Source organism: Melospiza georgiana, chromosome 1, assembly GCF_028018845.1.
Source record: "Melospiza georgiana isolate bMelGeo1 chromosome 1, bMelGeo1.pri, whole genome shotgun sequence".
Classification (NCBI taxonomy): domain Eukaryota; kingdom Metazoa; phylum Chordata; class Aves; order Passeriformes; family Passerellidae; genus Melospiza; species Melospiza georgiana.
This window is the reverse complement of record NC_080430.1, coordinates 15,078,869-15,100,273: the sequence shown is the minus strand read 5'-3', so window position 1 is coordinate 15,100,273 and position 21,405 is coordinate 15,078,869. Positions and strand designations below refer to the sequence as shown.

The 21,405-nt window shown below is 40.2% G+C and overlaps 1 protein-coding gene across 5 annotated transcripts in view; it reads right to left on the bottom strand.

Moving 5' to 3' along the window:
• EPC1 (enhancer of polycomb homolog 1) overlaps positions 1 to 21,405 on the bottom strand; it is a 65,562-nt gene that overhangs the window by 20,465 nt on the left and 23,692 nt on the right. For all 5 annotated transcript variants that reach the window (XM_058022069.1, XM_058022079.1, XM_058022087.1 and 2 more), the window contains 4 exons: positions 3,694 to 3,853; positions 1,572 to 1,717; positions 1,280 to 1,486; positions 764 to 912 (listed from right to left, as the gene is read on the bottom strand). In XM_058022069.1, coding sequence (XP_057878052.1) covers positions 764 to 912; positions 1,280 to 1,486; positions 1,572 to 1,717; positions 3,694 to 3,793 — 602 coding nt within the window. In that variant the 5' untranslated portion in view covers positions 3,794 to 3,853. The remainder of the gene's footprint in view (positions 1 to 763; positions 913 to 1,279; positions 1,487 to 1,571; positions 1,718 to 3,693; positions 3,854 to 21,405) is intronic.

Below are 21,405 nucleotides of genomic sequence, written 5' to 3'. Positions count from 1 at the left end.
AAAATGCTCAGGGCTTAAAATAAGTGCCCTCATAGAGCCAATTTAGCTTGTCTCCCTAAAAACCCAGACTAAGAAGTCAGTTCTGCAGTTTTAGGTACTCACTTGAAACATTTGCTTTCAAGCATGGACACTTAGAATCTGAATAGACTTCTCTAGCCTAAGTATCAACCTAAAGGACAACTCCACACTACAACTGTGATCCTCAGTCAACTGGGAAAGTGACACTTGGCAGAGCATTTGGCCCACAACACAGCCAATCAATAGGATGGTAAAAGAAGCACTAGCTGGAGATGACTCTCACATTTAATGCTGCATGAAATGCTTGTTTTCCTCAAGAAGGATACTAGATCAAGCTTTTTTTGCAAAGAACAGAGATCATTAAATCAAAGAAGAATGGTATTGATTGAAACTGGCCTTAAAATAGCTGGGATTTCCATAATCTACATACTTAACACACAATTTCAAATGATTTTGAAACTATGATCTCTCTTCTGGTATAATATACAGAGTAGATACCTAAGTTTGAAAGTATCTACACATGTAATAAAACAATGTAGCTTAACATGACAATAACCCTCCCTTTAATAAGCAACTTTCTAATGTTTTATTTTTTCTCCATAAGCAAATATGAATATGCTATCCTGTAAAGGTGCAACAGAGTCTGAACTTATTTTTCAAATCTCCCACTGTTCAAATATTCAAATATACCCAAATATAAAGTAGTTTCCAAAGCTTTCTGCAGCAAATTTTCAATAAACATTACCTCTTTTCCATAATTTCCAGTGTTAAATGCAGCAACTCTCTCTTGCTTTTTTCCCTCCTTTTTATCATCTCCAGGATGGTTACTGCACGACTCAGATCTCGACGCAGCTTCAGCATCTTCTCATAAGAAGCTTCATCATTTTTCCGATTCTGCAGATACACAAAACACGTGTTTTCCCACATCATTCAAGTTAAATAACCTGAATTAAAGTAAGTTATAAATATTTAGGTATATCAAAAAAGTCACATGCTAAACCAAAGAGAAGCATGTGCATGCTATCAATGATACACAGCTTGCCAACACCCTAAGTATTTAACAGTAAATTTAGTGAAAAAGTGAATATAAACTTTCATTCAATAGTGCAACTAAAGCCGTTTTACGTTTTTTGCCCTAGCAAATTAAAAACAGAACATTCAATTTTTTATTATGTTGTAAATCTTTTCTTGAAATATGCAACTTCTGGAAAGATAGAGAATGAAAAGAAAGAAAAGCTGAGGGAGGCATTGATACACTTACCTTTCGTGTCTGCATCTTTTCCGTTCGTCTTCTAAAAGCAACGTAAGGGTCATTTGTGCTGGAGCCATCTCGTTTTTCCTGCTTCACTGCTGGAATAAGTGAAGGACCTCGACAATTTTTCCTCTTTTTAATCCAGTACTCGTATACTTCTCTGATCAATTCGTCATCTTCCTTCAGCAACAGCTTGGCCTCTTGCAGGCTGACTGGCTAAATGTAAAACCCAGCATGTCACTTTGAGACAGTAATACATAGAGCGTGTATTTCAAATTCTTTATTCAAAGTACCGTTGTACCTGCTGACCGCTGCCCTTTTCTAGTCTGTCTATCATCTCCTCAAATTGCAAAGGAGAGATGTCCATTCTTTTCTTCAACTTATTCACAAAGATCTCATCTTCCGAATCCATGTCATAATCTGGCTGCTCAGCATCCAAACTAAAAGCTAAATGATACAATAAAAGTTAAAGTTAGTTTTGCTACAAAAATGAATTGTTCTAATAGTGCCCACAGCACACACTTCTCAAGAGAAAACCAAAATTATTTATTAGAATTTTGTAATGCTACTTCCAGATGGATGTAAACATTGTGGTTTTTTCCTTGAAAAAAAAACTACCCTGTTAAAAATTAGGCATAAAAGTTCACATCAACTTGTTATAGTTTGTTAACCAATGAAAACTTATTAGTGGTCAAACCAACTAAGAGCTTACTGCTTCACTGCTTCAGTAAGACATTTTTAGATTCATTAAAATCTTCAATGCTGCCAAACATTCTGGAGTTTTATGTATTGTACAATCAGCAGTTCAGATTTCAGCCCAAACACACATCAAAGGCACTCCTAGCAATGCATGTGCAGCCTGTACTACAATGATCTTCACATATCCTCACCAGTGATTTTTGTGATGTAGATGAGTCAGACTACACTGGCCCAGCATGATCTACCCTAGGTAGCAAAGTATCTCCAAATACAAGTAATGTCTTGCAGAATGCCAACAACTGTTTGCAATGGTATCCTACCAAAATGCAACACTGCACTTGAAACGTGACTCCCCAGTTCCCATGCCTCATTCCAGTTGCTGTGGTTGGTAAGAGACACAAATTTCTTTCCAAGTGCACATGTGAAAAGACATACCCATTTTTAATAAACAAATAGGTAGAATACAGTGCAGCTTAAAATTGACAATTCCAGCTGTTAGAACAGCCAGATAAGGAAAATAAGAATGAAAAGTACAACCTTAATATCAGCATGGAAGACAGCTAGCAGGAAGGAAGAACTTTTTTACAATGAGGGTGGTGAAACACTAGAAAGGTTGCCTGAAAACTGGTGGATGCCCATACCTGGAAGCATTCACAGTTAGGCCGGCTCTGAGCAACTTGTTAAAGTTGAACTCCCCTCATTGCAGGGAGTTTGGACCTAGGTGATCTTTAAAGGTCCCTTCCAACCCACGCTATTCTACAATTCAAATATTTTAAGCCATTATTGAGGCTCGGAATGACATACAAGTCTAGCATTTAACCAAAGTTAATTAGGCACGAGATATGCTTACATAGCACAGATACTACTTTTCCAATTCTGTTTATTACACCATACAACAGAATTCTGCAACAGACTGTATTTTTCTTATTTTTTTTCCAAAGGTATCTGAAGGAATGCAGTGCTCACATGAAGGGTCATATCCATAGCAAATAGCTGCTATCTTCCAACAAAAACAAGACCACAACAAATTTGCAAGTCATCAGTGACAGCAAACCCCATCTGCTTTTAGATGTAGAATACTTGCACCAGGCATAGGCAAATACTTCAACTGCTATTGTCATTTCTGGTTGGCTGCCGAATCCACTCTATGGCCATTTTATCCTCGTGATGCTTCAGGAACAGGTATTCTGTTTCTTAGGCATGAATTATGTATTTTCCTCTTTAAGTAGATTTGTGTCTGTGCTTGCTAACTAATCTAAATTTCCCTCCGAACTGTTACTACTGAACAAGAATTAAACACACTTCTTTATCAAGTAGAATTTTTTCAACATGTTGAAAAATAAATTCTCAGAAGTCATTCTTGATGGGAGCTCAGACATTTATGAATATGTCTTAACTACTAGTAAAATAAATTCTCACAGAATCACAACGTTGGAAGAGACCTTCAAGATCGAGTCCAACCCAAGCCCTAACACCTCAACTAAACCATGGCACCAAGCACCACATCCAATCTTTTTTTGAACACAGCCAGGGATGGTGACTCCACCACCTCCCTGGGCACACAATTCTACTACTTTATCACTCTTTCTGTAAAAAACTTTTTCCTAATATCTAACCTATATTTCCCTTGGCACAGCTTAAGACTGTATCCTCTCCTTCTGTCAGCTGCTGCCAGGAGAAAGCAGACCCCATGCAGATTTCAATGAATGAAATCCTTTACTTACGCTGTATGTGAATCAGCTGCTTTGGCATTTTAAATTCTCCAGGATATATAGACTCATAGTATGCAATATTACTTTCTGCTTCTGGAACTGGTATAACCATGTTATCCCTCTTCTCTCCATAGACTTGTTGTGCTGAGATAGCCCGCTGCAAATGATGTTCCTATAAAAAAAAAAAGTGAAAGGAAAACCTGAGAAAACATTTTCAGAACTCAGCCTCGCTCAGGCTGAAGGAGATATTTCTCTGCAAACGTTCTCTCTGCTCAGCCCTGAGCTGGAGAGCGGACGCTGCCCGGGCCGGAGTTCCCCGGCAGGTGGCGCTGTCCCCCCGCACGCCCCTCCCGCCCCGCCGCTTCCCAGCTGGCCCGGGCCGGCCGGCGCTCCGGCACCGCGACACGCACAGCCGCTACAGAGAGACGCTTAAGGCCATCAGACATACAGAGTATAACAAGTGTAACACAACATAACGCTTAATACTATTAGACATACAGAGTATAACAAGTAGTTGCAGACAGACATTGACTCCAGTACTATTCTGTAGTTGCCTTGGCCATTTATTGTCAGTATGTCAGAAAACCACAGAGGAGGCTTTGCCATCATTGCCAATAAACAGCAATGATTTCTACCCAGTGAATGACTCCTAAAGACATTCTCATTTATTGTAATGCTTCCCATTATCCTCCCTTTCCTTTTCCTAATCCATCAAAAACCAGTAAAAATGCAAACCATTCTCCCCATAGTTCTGTCAAGACAGTGACTAGTACCAGCAGAGGTCATACAGTTACTAACAGAAACCACACAGATGCGTGCATGTCTTTAAGTGGCTTACCAACAATACAACAAGGTATTTTTTCCTTATTAGCAGTGCTGGTTTCCTAAGTTTCTATTCTGTTCCTCCCCAGGTGCTCAGTAAACCAGTGCTACAACAGTTATGCCAACACATCTCTCAGTCAGATGCTGAGAAATACTAAAACACTGAAATACTTGAAAGCAGGAACTGTAGCAAAAGGGCAGAAGTGATAGTTGGTTTTAACACTGAATGTATAATGTTTATCCATGTGATCTTACTGTATCTTTGGCTGTCTGACTTAAATTTAAGTACTTTGGTACAAGAATGGCAACTAAGATCTTCTGTCTAAACTTTAGAATAAGATAAATAATCAAGAAGGTTACAAAATAGGCTTTATTGTAAACTGCAAGGTTGACACAGCCTGAAATTCAACTGTGTTCTAACATGTAATTCTGCTAAAAGAATTCACAGGAATTGAGCCTATCTTCACACAAGCTGCAGACATTATTTCACATCTGTCCCCTGGATAAAAAGCTTCTTCGTGGAAAGAAGAGACCAATCACGAGAACAAGGCACAGCAGAGCTGCAAGCAGAACTCACTGCACTGCTTCTGACCTGCAGCATTTGTTAAGACCAGACACAGATATCATCTAGGAGGTGTGGCAGCATTCCCTCCTGGGTATGGACCAACTAACTTATTTTCTACCTTTGACTGAATTACTGCTGTCAGACATCTCAATATTTTGTAAACTGTAATAATTCTTCAGGATTACACAGCTACAACCTGTTGCCTAGCAGTGAACTAAGCTTTATCTTCATATAGCCAGTAGAATTCTGCATCAAATAGATAATAGCCAATGTTCTTTTAGTTAAGCAAATGCTTACTGGTTTTATAATATTAAGGGTTCATGGTGTATTTATCCAGCTTGTGTTTATAACACCAAAAAACTGCTTTATTTCAGAGAAGAAAAGGATGTCATACACTAAATTAAGATTCCAATTTCTCTGATCCACCTCTGACATGGACACAACTTGTAAGTACCAGTAGCCTATAGTTCTGTATTAAGAGGTTAAAGTTACCTGTATTTAAAGAAATCTTAACGGTATTCTTAAAACAAAAGCACAAATCATGGTTTTGCCTTTCATCCCAATTACAAAAACACTCACTATGTGAGCAGAGAGTCTTAGCAGCGCCACATATTACAAAAAACAACTGTGTAAAATTTCCCCCACTGAAAAAAATTACCCTGCTTGCTAACTGTTCATATGAATTTCAATTTGCCTCAAAAGACACTCCACTAAACAGAAGGAACTAAGACAGGGCAACTTCTCCTTACGCTTCCATGCATTTAAGTTTTCACTTATTTGGACAAACCCACAAGAGCAACTTTGCCCCCAACTTCAGTATCTCAGCTGGTGGCTCAGCACATCTCTCTCATTCCTGGTAATTGAGGTGGGTTGAGTGCTGGCCCAACACCAGGGCACTCACTAAAATTATTTACTCATTTTCTGCTGTGAGAACTATTAGGAGAAGGGCAAAAGTAAGCTCAAGACTTTGTATAAAGAGTACAAAGAAAACTTTATTAACAGAACTAAAAGAAGAATAATAAGAATCAGGATAAACCTTCAGAACACTTCTCCCCCCAACTCTTCTCTCCTTTACCACTGACAACATAAAGGTTCAAAATTTGGTATTTTCAGTCAGTTTACCACTTCTAAAATATCTTTCTTCAGTTCACTTAGGGAGAGAAGTCTCTCCTGCCATGCCATGGACACTTTTCCACAGCAACAGCTCTCTCATGGTTTTAATTTTCATGAATAGCAGCCACCCGGAGACCCACAATTGCGAAGTTCCTCCCACTGTTTGGTAGAATTCTCATAACTACTACCATGGGTCATCTCAGCTTATGGGGTGCAACTTTAAGGATGAGCTTGTTCTAATATAGAAACATAAGTCCTGTTCTATTATCTCTGGGAGCAGAGGTTTTCCACAAAGGTGACACTAGCTCGGTTGGTGAGAGCAGCGTGCTGGTAGTGCCAAGGCTGTGGGATCCATCCCCATATGGACCATTCACCGAGTCCACAAGAGTTGGACTTGATGATCCTTGTGGGTCCCTTCCAGCTCAGAATATTCTGTGATTCTATCCCTGGGGCAAGGTTTCTCATCTCTCTCATTTCTCTCTTTTCAAGCTTCTCATTGGATCACAGCTACTTGAACATCTGCTGGCTGAAGCACTGATGCCTCTGTTCATGGCTGTGGTTAGAATGCCACATCCCCCCAGGGCATTCCAGGAGTCACAGGGAAAAAGAAAGGAAGAGTCTGATGTATCAATGATATCTTTACCATAGACTCACAAGAGAATTTCAGCCCAAGACTAAGGCATCTCCTCCCATCTGGGGTTTGACTCCTCCTTCACTGGCCTCAGTGTCTCCATGTTTTCTTTACATGTCCTCACCCTTTCCTTTTCTCTCCCTTGAGAGAGGGCTGATGTCTGCAAGTTCCATCCATGCACTGACAGAGTTGGTACCTTGCCTGGGCCTGCACACAGCCACACGATCTCTGCTGGGCAGCAGCCGCTCGGCCGTGGGGCTCTTTTGCAATCCTGCTGTGCTCAGCTCCAGCCGTGGGGCTGCTCTGCACAGGCCTGCAGGGCCCTCTGCTCCCAGCCACAGGGCTTTCCTGGGGCACGGGCAGCATGGCCTGGCCATCCTGAGCAGGGCCATCCTGAGCAGGGCCATCCTGAGCAGGGCCATCCTGAGCAGGGCCATCCTGAGCAGGGCCATCCTGAGCAGGGCCATCCTGAGCAGGGCCATCCTCAGCAGGGCCATCCTCAGCAGGGCCATCCTGAGCAGGGCCGGCCCTGGTTAGAGCTCAGCAGCAGCAGAACCTCAGCTGAGCTGCATCGCGGGCTGAGCCAGCACCCAGTTACCTGTTCAAAGGCCAGAAGCAGGAGAATTTTTCCTGGTTTGTTCATTTTTAAGTGTGATTTCACAGAGGCACGTTCAGCTTCCTTAAGTGGTTTAATATTCAACATTCAAAACTAGCCAGCTGACTGGTTTTGTTGAGTCTGGAGGAAGCTGTTAGCAGTCCTCACAAAGAATCACTTCTGTAAAAGATAGATTTTCTCTTTAACTAAAAATCAAACCATGCTAAACCACGACAGTAACACATATAAATCAGGTACAATTGTTTACTTCAAAAGCAGTAATTTTAACAAGAAAGCATGCTAAATATCTACTATTAACTAACACACTACAGCTTACAGTTTCTATTCTTCAGTCATTCTCCACTGTGATTGCACAGCTGATTACTCCCACCAAGATGCAACACCTCATTCATTTCAATCCATAGGTTTCCATTTTAAAATGCAGTGGTTTCATTAATTTGTCAGAATGATTTTGAATTCAAATCCTAATCAAATTTTCTGGCTGCTCTTCATGTTACAGGAAGATCTGTATGTAGATACTGTAGTCCCAGTCACTCCTGGAAACATGACCTGGCATTTAAAGACAGACCACCTAGGAAATTCATCAATGTTTTCATTTTGTCCATCTATTTCTAGATATAGTATTCCAAGTAGATTTATTTCTAGTGCACAACTGCTTCCATTCACTGCACAACAAAGCAGTATCAAAGTCTTTTTTACACCACTATCCATTAGGTCCTGTGCCCTGCCACAAAATAAAGTTCAACTGGGTCAACTGGGGTTTGTTCTTGAAAATCTCTTATTAGGTGTCATATCTTCCAGGTCATCACCAGGAAGATTTACACCAATTTACATTATCCATATTCCTCCAGGAACTCTGGGTAAGATAACTTGTTTGTAACCCTCTAGTTTCCACCTTTTCAAAAGTCAGTTGACTGTTATGAGGTTTTGGGTTGGAATTTTTGAGGGATTTTATGGGGGTTTTTTTGTTTGTTTTAAAGCATGGTTTAGTGCCTTTTCTCTCTCCTCAGAGATCATCTGCCCCTCTGAAGTTCTCAAATAGCTGTATAATTATTCCAGACTGTTTCTTTAAATTCCTGGAATGAATTTTAGATGGGCTAGTCAAGCTCAAACACTATAATTTGTCACATTAGAATAAAACTTATCTAACAGCCAGCACCACAAGGTTCAGTCTTGTGCCCCTTGCTGTCATTCTCCATACTACCACAGCCTTATGTCAGACTGAATCTATGATGACAGCTATGGGAACCAATTCCACAAAAAGCCATCACTGTCCTGTTATTTCCCCTGAAAACAATTAGAAACAATTAGTCATCTGAAAAATTGGCTCCCTGAACTGCCAGGATGTGTGTATGCAAAGCAGTGGGGAAATGCAGAAGAGAGAAAGATGATCCCCTTTGGCAGCAGTTCCCCATTATACTGGCTTAATTCCTTCACTAAATTTAAAAAGCCTTAAAATGAAAACCAAAGACAAACCCCCCCGCCCCCCCTAAGATTCAGGAAACATTTCAACCATCTCAAGTACCAAATACAATCAAGCAAAACTTCTTACTACAAACATCCACAGAATATTCTCATCTTATTCCACACCTTCATTGCTAGATGATTTCACCTTGTTTCAAGATATACTTTTCATGTAAATATGAATTGTTCACATATTTTGTTCCTATTAACAAGTTTCCACTTTCAATGTAGTCACATTTCTTTCTTAGTGTACCCTCCTGATTGAAACAGCATTGAAATACCTGCATTTGTTTTACAAAAACACTCAGCCTGAACTACTTAACACCACAGCAGGCTGCTTCAAAATTTCTTCCCTTTCTATCCCAGCTTGCTTCCCTTAGATCTTTCACACAAACCATTCACAACATGTACTTACTGAAGGGAGTCTATTCTCCCTGAAACTGCTTTGCACTTTTACATTTCACTATTTTCAACCTATTAGCTGTGCTTATATCCAGACAACCTTTCATTTTCAGCTGCTTTCTCTGCCTGACATAGAATGCTATTGTAATTACAATTTTAGGAGTGCTGTAATGTTAATTTGATCCAGTAATTTCAGAACAACGGTACTGTTCTTCAGACTTCATTCCTTTTGCTTTTTACTAATGCTCAGCCAAATTTGTGTTATAAGGTAAAGAGTTCATACAAGAAAACTCTAAAAATCTGCTCACTTTTCCAAGCACCCAAGCTAGTTTTCCATCAGGTTAGCATCCTGTACTGGCTCACCATGTGTTCTGATAATCCCAACAAAAAAGGGATGCAGTGGGAGCACTCGGCCCAGAGACAGAGGGTGTCACAGAGGGTGTATTGGGTAAGGCACAGCTCCATCACTCTTTGTACCACCCAGGCAGAAACATGAACCAAGGGGCAGGCACTGAGCTCTTCTCTCTGGTGACAGCTGACAGGACCTCAGAACGGCTAGAAGCTGTGTCCAGAGAGGTTCAGCTTGGATATTACAAAAAGGTTCTTCAGTCAGAACAAGCTCCCCAGGGAAGTGGTCACAGAACCAGCCTGACAAAGTTCAAGAAGTGTTTGGACAACACTCTTGGGCACATGGAGTGACTGCTGGGCTTGTGCAGTGCAGGGTCAGGAGCTGGATGTGATGACCCTTGTGGGTCCCTTCCAACTCTGGCTATTCCATTATTCCATGAATTGCACCTTACTCTCCACACTATATTCCTGTCCAGAAAATTATCTGGACAGTTAAAACACCAATACATACCAGATTACACTGTTAATTGTTTAAATAACAAAAAGATTGATAACCACTTTCCTTCCTTAGGTTTCCTCTAATTAAGAGAGTCTACAGGAAAAGCCCACCAAAACAGCAACTCTTTTTCTGACTATGTAGAATGTAACAAAGTATGATGCAATTTCATAAGCAAAATTATGCATTGGCACTAATTGTCATTCTGTGGTCTTCCTTCCTAGCAATTTTAGGACAGCAAATTTATCCCTTGTATCCACTCTTACTGCACACACGCTCCAAAACATCAGAGTGAAAGGACAACGTAAAGCAAACTGACAGCAACAAAGGCACGAGGGAAATCAAAGCAGAGCAGCACCCACTACAGACTGAAGGAACCAGAACTTGTGGTCAGTGCTGCTTTGTGGTGGGCAGCAGACCTCTCTCAAATGATAACGCAAGGATATAGGGCTAATTCTTTGTCACAAGTTCAGTATTTCCATGTTTTATGTACTTCTAGCACAGTGCATTCAAAAATCTGAATTACAACAATTAGAACACAAAAGAAAGGATACTGTGATTGTGGCTCAACCTGACAACCACAGGCACTCCTGCCTGCAAGCAGAAACAGGCAGAAGCACAGCAACTGCAAGCAAGCAGTATTTGCCTTCTTTCACATTTTGATAATGCTTCTTAAATTTTTGGCAACATGACTGTGGGATTTTAAATTAGTTGCAGTTTCTAAAAGAAAACTGGCACTTAGAGAGAACACGGAGGTTTCTTTGACAAAATATCTACTCTGCAGTACACTCTGGAGACCACATTCCAAGTAAGATAATCACAGCACACAGCATTAAAATACTAAGTGACACAACCTGTCATTACAGTTGAACAAACCAAAGCAACAGAATGTGTATTATCCTCTTAAAAGGCAACTGAAAAAATGTTACTGCAGTAGCAATGAGTGCATCTGTTCAAGAAATAAAGGAAAAAATCCACTTTTTTGTAATTTGATTGTTTGTTTCCTCAAATAATTTCTCCACTTAATTCAGACCTCTTAGAAATAATAACTTAAGGCACATTTGCTTATGGAAATCACCAAAAGAGCAGCTCCAAGGCCAGTGTGCAGAACAGAAAATCTCCCAATACCCCAAGTTTACCCCAAGCAAGAGAGTGGTGTCTTTGCTGGGGGGGGAAGCAAAAGGTGGGGTGGACAAGTTTTAAAAAGTACTGGTACTTCTAAAAAGCAGACAGGACTGAGTTCAAGCCTGTGCAGATCAGAATCACATCTCTGTCTCTGCAACAAAACCTATACAAAAACAAACTACAACTGATTGTGTCATTAGTGGGAACTAAGGCAAACCACTGCCCATCTCTGCAGAACTGCTGATTTCCATCAGCATGACTGGGTAAAATCCTCCCACACCCCTCCCTGACAGAAGTGCTCTGCAAGGCTGCCACTTCACTGCACTCACAGTGGCTAAGGAGTAAGAACTGAAAGGGAACCAGTTTCCATAGACAGTTGTCAAGAGGCATTAGGCTCACAACAGTTACACTGAGTCAGATTACAGCTGACACACAATCAAGGCCATACAAACTCTTAGACCTGTCTTTTGCAATACACATTTCACCTCCTAGCAGCTTATTGTCCAAAAAAAATCTCTAAACAAAAAAATCCAACAAAATTGCAGCTCATTTGAAACACAAACACATTAATCCATAATTAAGATCAAATAAGAAAATATTAAGAATTTAAAAAACCAGAAGTCGCTCATCATGTCATCAAGAGGTGTAAACTGGTGCATGAACAACCTGATTCCAGACTTATAAGGTAAAGATTTCTGGCTGCTAAATTCACAGAGATGGTAAAGGTTCTCATATAAGCAATATTTACTGGTAGAAAGGCAGTGGAGGAAAACACAGCAAAATTGCTCAGAGAACCTGCTGCAGACCAAGACCTTTCAGGCAAACTCACTCCAAAATATAGAGCAGGGACTGCTGAACCACTTCTATGACCTACTGCACACCAGTCACTCTCCAACCTCCACCCTGGCTTGCTCAGTGACCCACAGGACACATATTGGGTCTCAGCTATATAAGGATCTCAGTAACCTGCAGGGTCAGGGAAGGCCTATTGGAAACGTGATGGTCAAGTTAAGCAAATTTTGAGAAAATTTGTGTAGATATTCAATCCAATAAATCTGTCCATAAAGAAGCCAGAAAGGAATAAAACACCTGAACTGGCTCATTTTCTTTACCTTCTCCTTCTGTTATCAGATCTTAGCTGTCCTGTAATTTACTAATCAGGCAGTTTATATCAAGATTAGGAAGAACATGAGGAGTAGTATCAGACAGTTATGTGCAAAGCAAAGAGGTCTGTATTTTTAATGCCTTGCCTTATTCTGTACTCATGTAATTCCTTCTCCATTCCTAGAACCAGTTCAGGCACTGGAAATATGTTTCTGTGGGACTCAGGGGCAGCTGAATGCCACCATAATAGAGAAAACTCACCCAGGGACAGGCAAGGACCAACAACGCTGCAAGAGAAATGTATAGAATGCACAGCCAGACACAGAATACACCTTGGATCAATGCAAACTGTCCAAAGACACTGCCTTTGCACTACTTGTACCTTCAGGGCAGAAAGTGGCTCTAGTGGCTTCTGTATGACTGAAAGCAAAAATGCTTAGCTGTTCCTGAGCAGCAGCTCCACAGGTCACTACAGAAGCACTTACCTCAGTAACACACCAAACACTGCCTTTGGTTCCTCACACACATATGCAGTCACACCTAACTGCTTGCAAAACAACAAAGACATTCTGACAAGTTTATTACAGCACTTGTTTCCAAAGCTGCTGCTGAAAAGTTCCAAACCTGACTGAGGTTGTACTGATGAGGGCAATTTGAGTCTGCCTGCAGTAATGCACAGAAGCCTTCAATGGCTATTCTGGCACAAGATCAGTCTCTGAGTTACAGTGATCCTGGACTGAGACCCAGAACCCAGCTCCTGAGTAACAGCTGATAGATCTGGCCTTTGCTAATGGCAAGGCAACAGTTTTGTAGGTAAGCATAACTGCAGCTCTGACCCTCTTGAACTCAAGTACATGAATGTCATGGAAGTGTTAGCAATAGTTTAAATCTGGTCACAAGAAGCCCACATGCCCAAAACAGGACAGAAAGGGTGGGTCAGCAAAGCAGCCTTCCTTGCTCTACCTGTGATGGGTCCTAAGGAAAAGAGCAGATCACTTCTGTCCCTCGTGTGGCCCACAGGCAATTGCAGCCCTCCTGTTATGCCTCTCAGTACATATGGACACAGTGAACACCTTCTCCTATCAACTGAAGCTGCCTGCAGACTCACCCAGACCACACAGCTTTACATCTTCCCTTCTGACGCTCTTCTGCCAAAATCTCTCAATGGCCTCAATCATTCTACACAGCAGAGAAAATGTTTTCTTGTTGTTACAGCAGAGCCTACAACTGTCCTTTCATGGAGGGGAAATTATGGAGGTCACTTCTGTTTATCAGCTGATGTCAGTCTCTTGAGTAGTCAGTTAAGAAGGATTCTTCTACTGTAATCACTGTAATAATTAGATCTCTATTAAAAATGCCAATTTAAAAGAGTTGCATATGTTTAAATAACAATTACTCAGTAAAAATGGGATCTAATTTACTTCTAAAAATGCACGGGCTTGTAATTAACAAAGTATCAAAAAACCCTTCATAATTATTAGACTTCTCTCTAGAACACTGGTCAGAAATGAGATCAGCCACATCACCCTGAGCATTGTAGCAGATTGTTTTCCTCATGTTCAAATCAGACATTTCTAAGAGCATGGAAGGAGTCTGCCCTTTCACTGGAAGAAATCTTGCATCTGTATTTGTGGACTCACAGCAGCAAATTACTTACAACTTAAGAGGAAATTTTCACCTTCTATTCTTGTTCTGTGAATGGTGGTAGACAGGGGGAGGGCACACAGGGCATTTGACTCAGAAATCTAACATTGGTATAGAGCTTACAACAACACTGGAAGAAATGGAGAGTGACTTTTATCCTGTTACCAGTAGACTGAAATAATTTTCATGTTTTAAACTATTGTGCAAAACAAACAGGCAGAGATGAAGAAATTGATGAGACTGGCTCTAAACATGCCGGAGAGGATGAGATACACAACCTAGGAACCCTAGGAATCAGGAAAATGCAAGTATTTAACACACACATTAATTATGCAGTACAGTTCATGAACATAATCCACCTCTACCTTTGCAAGCACAGGTCCCACTCAGACCACCTAAAGAGACTTGTCTGCCTGCCAAACTGCCACAGCACAGCACACACTCAGCAGCACAGGTCTTGCTATCAAGTTAAGTATTTCATTTAGGAATTGCAGAAGATCAAAACTGGCAGAAGGCACTAAATGTTGGTAATGGCCATGCCCATCCATTCTTCTGTCACCACTCTGGCTCTCAGGAACTCCTCAGCCCAGGCAGCCCTGTAACCCACAGACACAGAGAGAAGGGAACTCACTCTTAGGTGAGTGTTCTTGTGAGCTTAATCAGGTAATCAAAGACCAGGAGAAAACCTAGGAAAACCCTGGAACTGCTTCTTCTCACTACAAACACTCAAACCAGCTCAGCTTGTCTCACACAACTTTGCCACATCAGACTGAACTGCAAACCTGTCCAAGAGCCCCTTCCTTCCCTCAGACTGCTGCGTGCTCATCTGAGACTGCAATGAATGAAAACTATTTCAGCCATCTATAGTAAACAAAGTAATTTTCCCTAAAATAAGGATTCTAAAGAACATATTAAGATGCTTTTGATATATTATGTAAATACATGTCCAGGGCATGACTTCCACACTGAAATCAGACTAACACAAAGTGAACTGAGATTTTTATACAGTACAAAAGATTATCGTTTCCAGGACACAGTCTACAACTGAATGGGAACAGCTCTTGTGATTTAACCTTTCCTTTCCAGAGTTTTCAGCTATAATGCCATTTAGAACAGCCAGCATAAAGTTTTATAACAAAATTATTCTCCTCTCATGCAGACTATTGAAGTGGAACTTCAAAAAATTTAATTAGTTGACAAATAATTGTATCCAGTTCCCAAGTTAAAGGATATCACTGCATCTACCTTGCTACTTGCTTAAAACATTTCTGTGCATTAGCAATAATTTGTAACTCAGATAATTTTGCAAGGTAAAGGCTTACACCTGGATTCCAGCACTTTTATTAGTCACAGAGACTTGATACTACTGTTGAGTGTTATCTGAATAGCAAGCAACATGGTAACCCAACAAGGGTTTCTATTCTGTTTCACCATTCTTCCACATGCAGGTAACACAGGGTTGTGCATTCCAACCCAGACAAGAGCCCCAACTGTTCCAGTTTTAAATCCTCACCAAATACCATACATAGCACTGGGTGAAGTTAAAGGCTAAGCCAAAAATCTACATTTCCACAGCAGAATTAGAAAGAATTCAAATTTCAGCTGAATGAAATTTTTGACATTTCTCTCAAAGTTTTTTACAAAAACTATGAACAACAGTATGCCTATCACTGCTTCCACAGGCTTTCTTCTTCAGACCAGGTTTCCCAATTACCCTCTTCTCCCTTTGCAGTTGACACCTCCCAATCTGGATCCAACGATCCTGGCAGCAGCACACAGTACAGCCAAGACAAGTAAGACAAATGAACAAAGCCAGGAGAGTCTGAGCAGCAGCCCAATCTCCCCAGCTTTAAGTTCACCAAGGGCTCAGAAATGTCCCCTTTCACAGGCCACACATCACAAACTGCAAAAATCAACAGTTTCCCAGATGTACACATGATCAAAGAGTGAAGAAAAAACAAGTCTAAGAACAGGATCTAGTTGGTTTGGGGTTTTTCTTAGAAACATTAAAAACAGATATTGAAAATTTTACCTACCTACAACTACTATTTATCCTCTCAGAAGTTGCAGTAAAACTTTAAAACTCATTATTACCTACAGCTTGACTGTCATATTTCTGAACACCAAACTGTACAACTACCCAAGGACTTCACACAAACAAATGTCCAGTCTGGCTGGCTGGGGCAGCCTCAATGCCAGGCATCACCAGTGAGCAAACTCCTCACAGAATGCAGAAACATTTTTGGGCACTTGCAAGACAAGTGTGCTTTCTATCAGAGTACCACTTTGTCTCTCAAACAGGAGCCCATGGGCACCATTACCAAGGAGAGTAAAAAAGCACAAAACCCACAGCAATGCTTGCACAGCTGCTCTCTCTGAGCCACAAGGTATCAGAACCTGGGAGTCTCATTTTAGTCTTTGTATTTAGCAGGCCAATAATTTATTTCCTCTATGAACTTTTTAGGCCAGTATGCTCTATTCAACTTTAATGTTAAAGAGGCTTGAAAAAAACTCAATACATTTGCAACTTTGTATTTTGTTCATTTACCTTTGCCATCAACCAAAAACAGTATTAAAAAAAACCCCACAAACCAGTGAGTGAATAGGGTTTACACAGGATCTCTAGCACACAATACTAAATCAGCTGTACCTCCCCTAATACTGCTTCATTTGCAACAAGCCTGGCAGGTTTAACTACCTCTTCTGTACAGTTTCATTACCTCAAGCAGTCATTCACATTAAGTAATAGAATTTAATTGGTGTTTCTACTGAACATTATACAATAACATGGGGACAGAAAAACGTTAAAACCATTAACAAGAAAACCAAGCATCAATATTTTCTAAGTTCATTCATTCATGAGTTGAGGTTCAGCACCTCATGTCAAATAAAAAAGAAATCTGCCTTAAAACCTAAACAATCCAAGCACCTTTTAAGAAGTCACATGTGCATTCCACATAAAAAAGCTCATATATAACAGTTGCATTTAAAAAATTCAAAGTAAAGAAGCTTTCGAGCATTGTCTTAAACTATCATGCTTATTTATCATTTCAAAAATAACAAACAAAGGTTTTTAACATTAACCACTTCAGGGCTATGGGGAAGAAAAAGTCTGCAGAAAAAGCATACAGTGCACCACAGCCATGACCAAAAGCCAATCTGTTAAACAAGCTCTTTTGCAGACTTCACAATATCTAAGCACCTGACTCCTCTGTATATCACAAAATGGAAATAAATTGCTACATAGTGCTGAGCAGAAATGTGAGCTGCACAAGCACACACAGGATGGCAGAGTACACCCAAGCTTGTCTGTGAATTCCTGTCAGTGCCAATGGTAACAAAGCTCCTACCTCACACTTCTACAAATGACAATGCTTGTTACACGAAAAAACCCAAACATTGCAGATTGTAACTTGGTAAAAGGAGCTTTTTAATGTACCAACACAGCAAGGTATCAAGAGGGATGATAAAGACATTAGAGAAAACTGAAGTAAGATCCACCAAGTACAAATGCCAGCAGAGACACAATTAAGTTTTACTACATAAGGCATCTAGTAAAAAAGAAATTTGCTTAGCAATTACGTAGAATTGCTCTAGCAAATTATATTTTGTCAAAGTACATTCATGAAAATGCAAGTAGAACTACCCATACTTTTCAACTAAACACACTGAGCTTCCATATTTGCAGCACCAACAGATCAGTGCTTCAGGTCTGATGCCACAAAGGTGGGAAAGTGCTTCTCCAACAGTGACAGGTGCACTAGTCAGTAACTTAGACTTTCCTGCTATAGATGTCAGTCTACAGTTTGTAAATCTGCATATTTAGACCCTTTGCTTGACTTAGAATAAACATTACTGCATATCAATGCAAAGATGCTGCCTACAGAAGAGGCCTGTATGAGGCTGAAAAGCTTAAACAAAATAGCAGCTTAAAAGTTTCCTGATCAGTAATGTACATGTTGAATTACAAGCTCCTGTGAGTCAGACACCAGCTAGTCACTGTGCTTTGTAATCCCCAAGTTTATTTAGACTGCCTTTAAAAATGCAGGACAGACCAGCATTTCATACTCATGACCTTCTACTGCAATTATGATCAACCCTGTTGTCAAGGTATAAACACTCAGCAACACAGTAAAGTCACACATAGGAGGGTAGGAAAGGAAGAACTGAAGTGAATGGGAAAGGTTTCCCCTAAGGACAAGCATTTCCTTAGCACTTGTAAGCTCAGTGTATTTTAAGTGACATTGTTATTCTCTCTGTGCACCCAGTGAGAGTGAACTGTGTGAGACAAAACCACTGCCCAATGTCATGTGCAAGGAGAGTCAGGCAAATCCCCCTGCTGCAGTCCCAACAGAGGTGCCTGCTTTCCCACATGTGCAGCTGCTCAGTGGCTGCAGGGGAATCAAGGTACAGTGGTATGAATATCCATGCACAAGATACATAAATGTACCTACAGAATGTATAAACATATCAAGCACAACAAACACTTCAGAGACTGTTTGTGCCCTTCTCAAACACTGAGTCTGAGAATACAGCTCATGCATAAGTAGAGAAACAAAGTTAAGAGGACTCCAGAAAATAGTCTTCTGCCAGACATGCTACCTTGTCTCTCTCACCACGTGGTGCCAAGCAAATTACCAGAGGCTGTGAGGTATTTGTACTTGTCATTAATCCATTATATCCCTTGCCTACAAGGACTATTTTAGCTACATTACCATTAGTGAGCATATTTATAAAGGATTATTTAGCACATTGTATTCTGAAAAATATCAACTTGATGCTGCATACATTCCCAAAGAATAAAACTCAGAGCTGCCTGATGTTATGCTTTTGAATTATCAAGTGCAGCTTCAGTTTCATGCTGCTTCCCACGTTACAGTAACTGCAAGCCAAAGTAAACTGAGGTTCCCTCAATCCCTGGAAATGATCCTGTTGCCAAAAGCTGAGTCAGGACCTCAGGTTCCAATTCCACCTGTCCAGACAGTGCCATCTGCCAAAGTGGTGGGCTTACCTCCTTCAAACTCCCAGCAATAATCCTATCTAACATCCTTAGGTAATGTGGATGTGAAATTCATATTTGACCAACATGCAAGAGCGAAGTGTTGAAACAATTCAGAGTGAACTTATCAGCCAGCATTGAACCCTAGGAACTTTGAAGAGAAATTACACCACAGCCTAAATTGTGCACACTCACACTCCCTGGTAATGGTGGGAACAAGCCACAAAAGCAAAACAAACATCCAGCCAGTACAAACACAGCTGGGAACTCTGCATACACACCTGACCACAATGCAAAACAATGGGGGTTAAGACACTCTCTCCAGCAAAATTAACGCCGAGTCTTCCCCTTCCCCCTACTAACTAAACAAATGCTTCTCAGTGTTGCTCTTGAGCACAGGTCAAGTAAGAAGGCAAACTTATTTTGCTGAGAGACAGGACAATGATTTTCCTGAGAAAATCAATACTGGAAAACATTCAAAATATTATTTTCTATAAAATTACACCATTGAAATCACAACTTAATACAAGCCAAAATAATATGTCACATACCTCCCTACTTTAATTTTTAAAATTACTGAGTTAAGCCAACTTCTGGGTACATTTAATAATAATCAGGTTATGAAATCATGCACAGGGATCTTTTTTACCTGATGAAATGAAAGAATAATTGATGACTTGGTTTCACAGGTTTTTTTGATAGGCTCTCATTTACCAATGAAACTATCTATTAATATTTTTCTTATTGCTTCAGAATGGCTCCAGAACTTCATACTATCCTGTCACACAATACCAAAACTGTTACCTTCTGATGAAACTTGTTCCACAACCTACCCATGACAGCAATTCTTCAAAGTTAGTGCTAGTAGATGTTTGTTATTTTCCTCAGTAACAGAAACTTATGAGGACCACTTCAGAGCTTCTCTTTGCTCACCAGCTTCCCCAGCAAGGTTTTGGTTTTATTTCTAGGACATTCTGCAGCCCACATCCCCATCACTAAAGGCAGCTAAGGCCCTCAAAGAGAACATTTCACAACTACCAGCACAAAGTCCTTTTGTAATGAAGTACAGATGCTGTGGAAAACCAGGCCAGACATAAGGGTTTAAGCATTAACTGCAACAAACCTCATGTTCTCTGTTCTAGTCCAAGATGTGCCAATTTATTTTCAATATTCTAAACTTCTTCTCAAAACAAGACACCCCAAAAGAAATAATTCTTCTTCAGAGGAAGGCTGAGAGCATGAACATGCAACAGAAGTTCTGTTCATCAATCTTATGCTACAGCTCTGGTAAAGATTGGTTAGACAGAGGTGCTTTGTAAACATTCACGTTTCACTGATTTCCCCCCCACACCTTCTCACAGAACAAATCTTACATTATTGACCAGAAAAGGGAAGCTGTTCTACCTCAGTTTAGTACCTCAAGTTCCTTCACCTCATACATTCAGCAAGAGCATAAATTCTTGCCTATTAACCAGAAGTACCATGAAAAACATCAGTTCCTCAAGAGGGACTGTATTAAACTACCTTTAATCCTAGTACTTGAACAGCCTCATTTTGTACTTGGCCTACTTCAAGAGCACAGCATCTTCATCAGAAAACAAAGCAAGTACACTGATGTTAATAATAACTTCCTTCTAACTGAACAAGATAAACAGCAAGAGAAGGGCAAACAAGGTCATTATCTTTGGCAAAGAACACATGAAATAAAAAAAAAAAATCCCTGAGAACCAGGAAAGAGCACGTAAGTGCATCTGTAAGTATCTGAAAGGTCCAGCACTTCTGTGTAAGTAACTCACTTAAAGGATTCTGTACATAATACAAAACATTCTGCAGGACTCAGATTCACCACCTGTAACCTTACTCATGAACTTGCCAATAAAACCACCCTGCTGTCTTGAATTCAGCTTTTTTACAAGATTTATCAGATCTGGGTTACTGAATTGTAAGTATTGTAAATCACATTACAATACTGCAAACTCTTATTCTGAAGTCAGTTCCTATTTTCTGCCACTCTCTTCAGAATTCTTTTTGTATTTAAGTACAGATAAAAATCAAGTACCAAAAAGGCACATAAGACATGTCCTGCTGAAATACTAACACAGGATTGGGGCTGGGGGGGAACAGCCTCACCTCACAGTGAAAAACCCCTTGTTATGCAAAAACAAAGGCACAGGGGAAATGAGAAAAACAATTTTATCATCAGTGTTTAAAGAAATTTAAGAAGGAGAACAAAACTAGAGAATTTAGAAATACAAGAGAATGGGGCATTTCAAATAATTAAATCCTGGTAAATGCCTGGAAGAAAAGATGTTATATCTATATAGAGAGAGTAATATGGAGAATGGTGGCACAAAGAGTAAAACAAAAACATCAAATCATGTAAAGTGTTTCCACC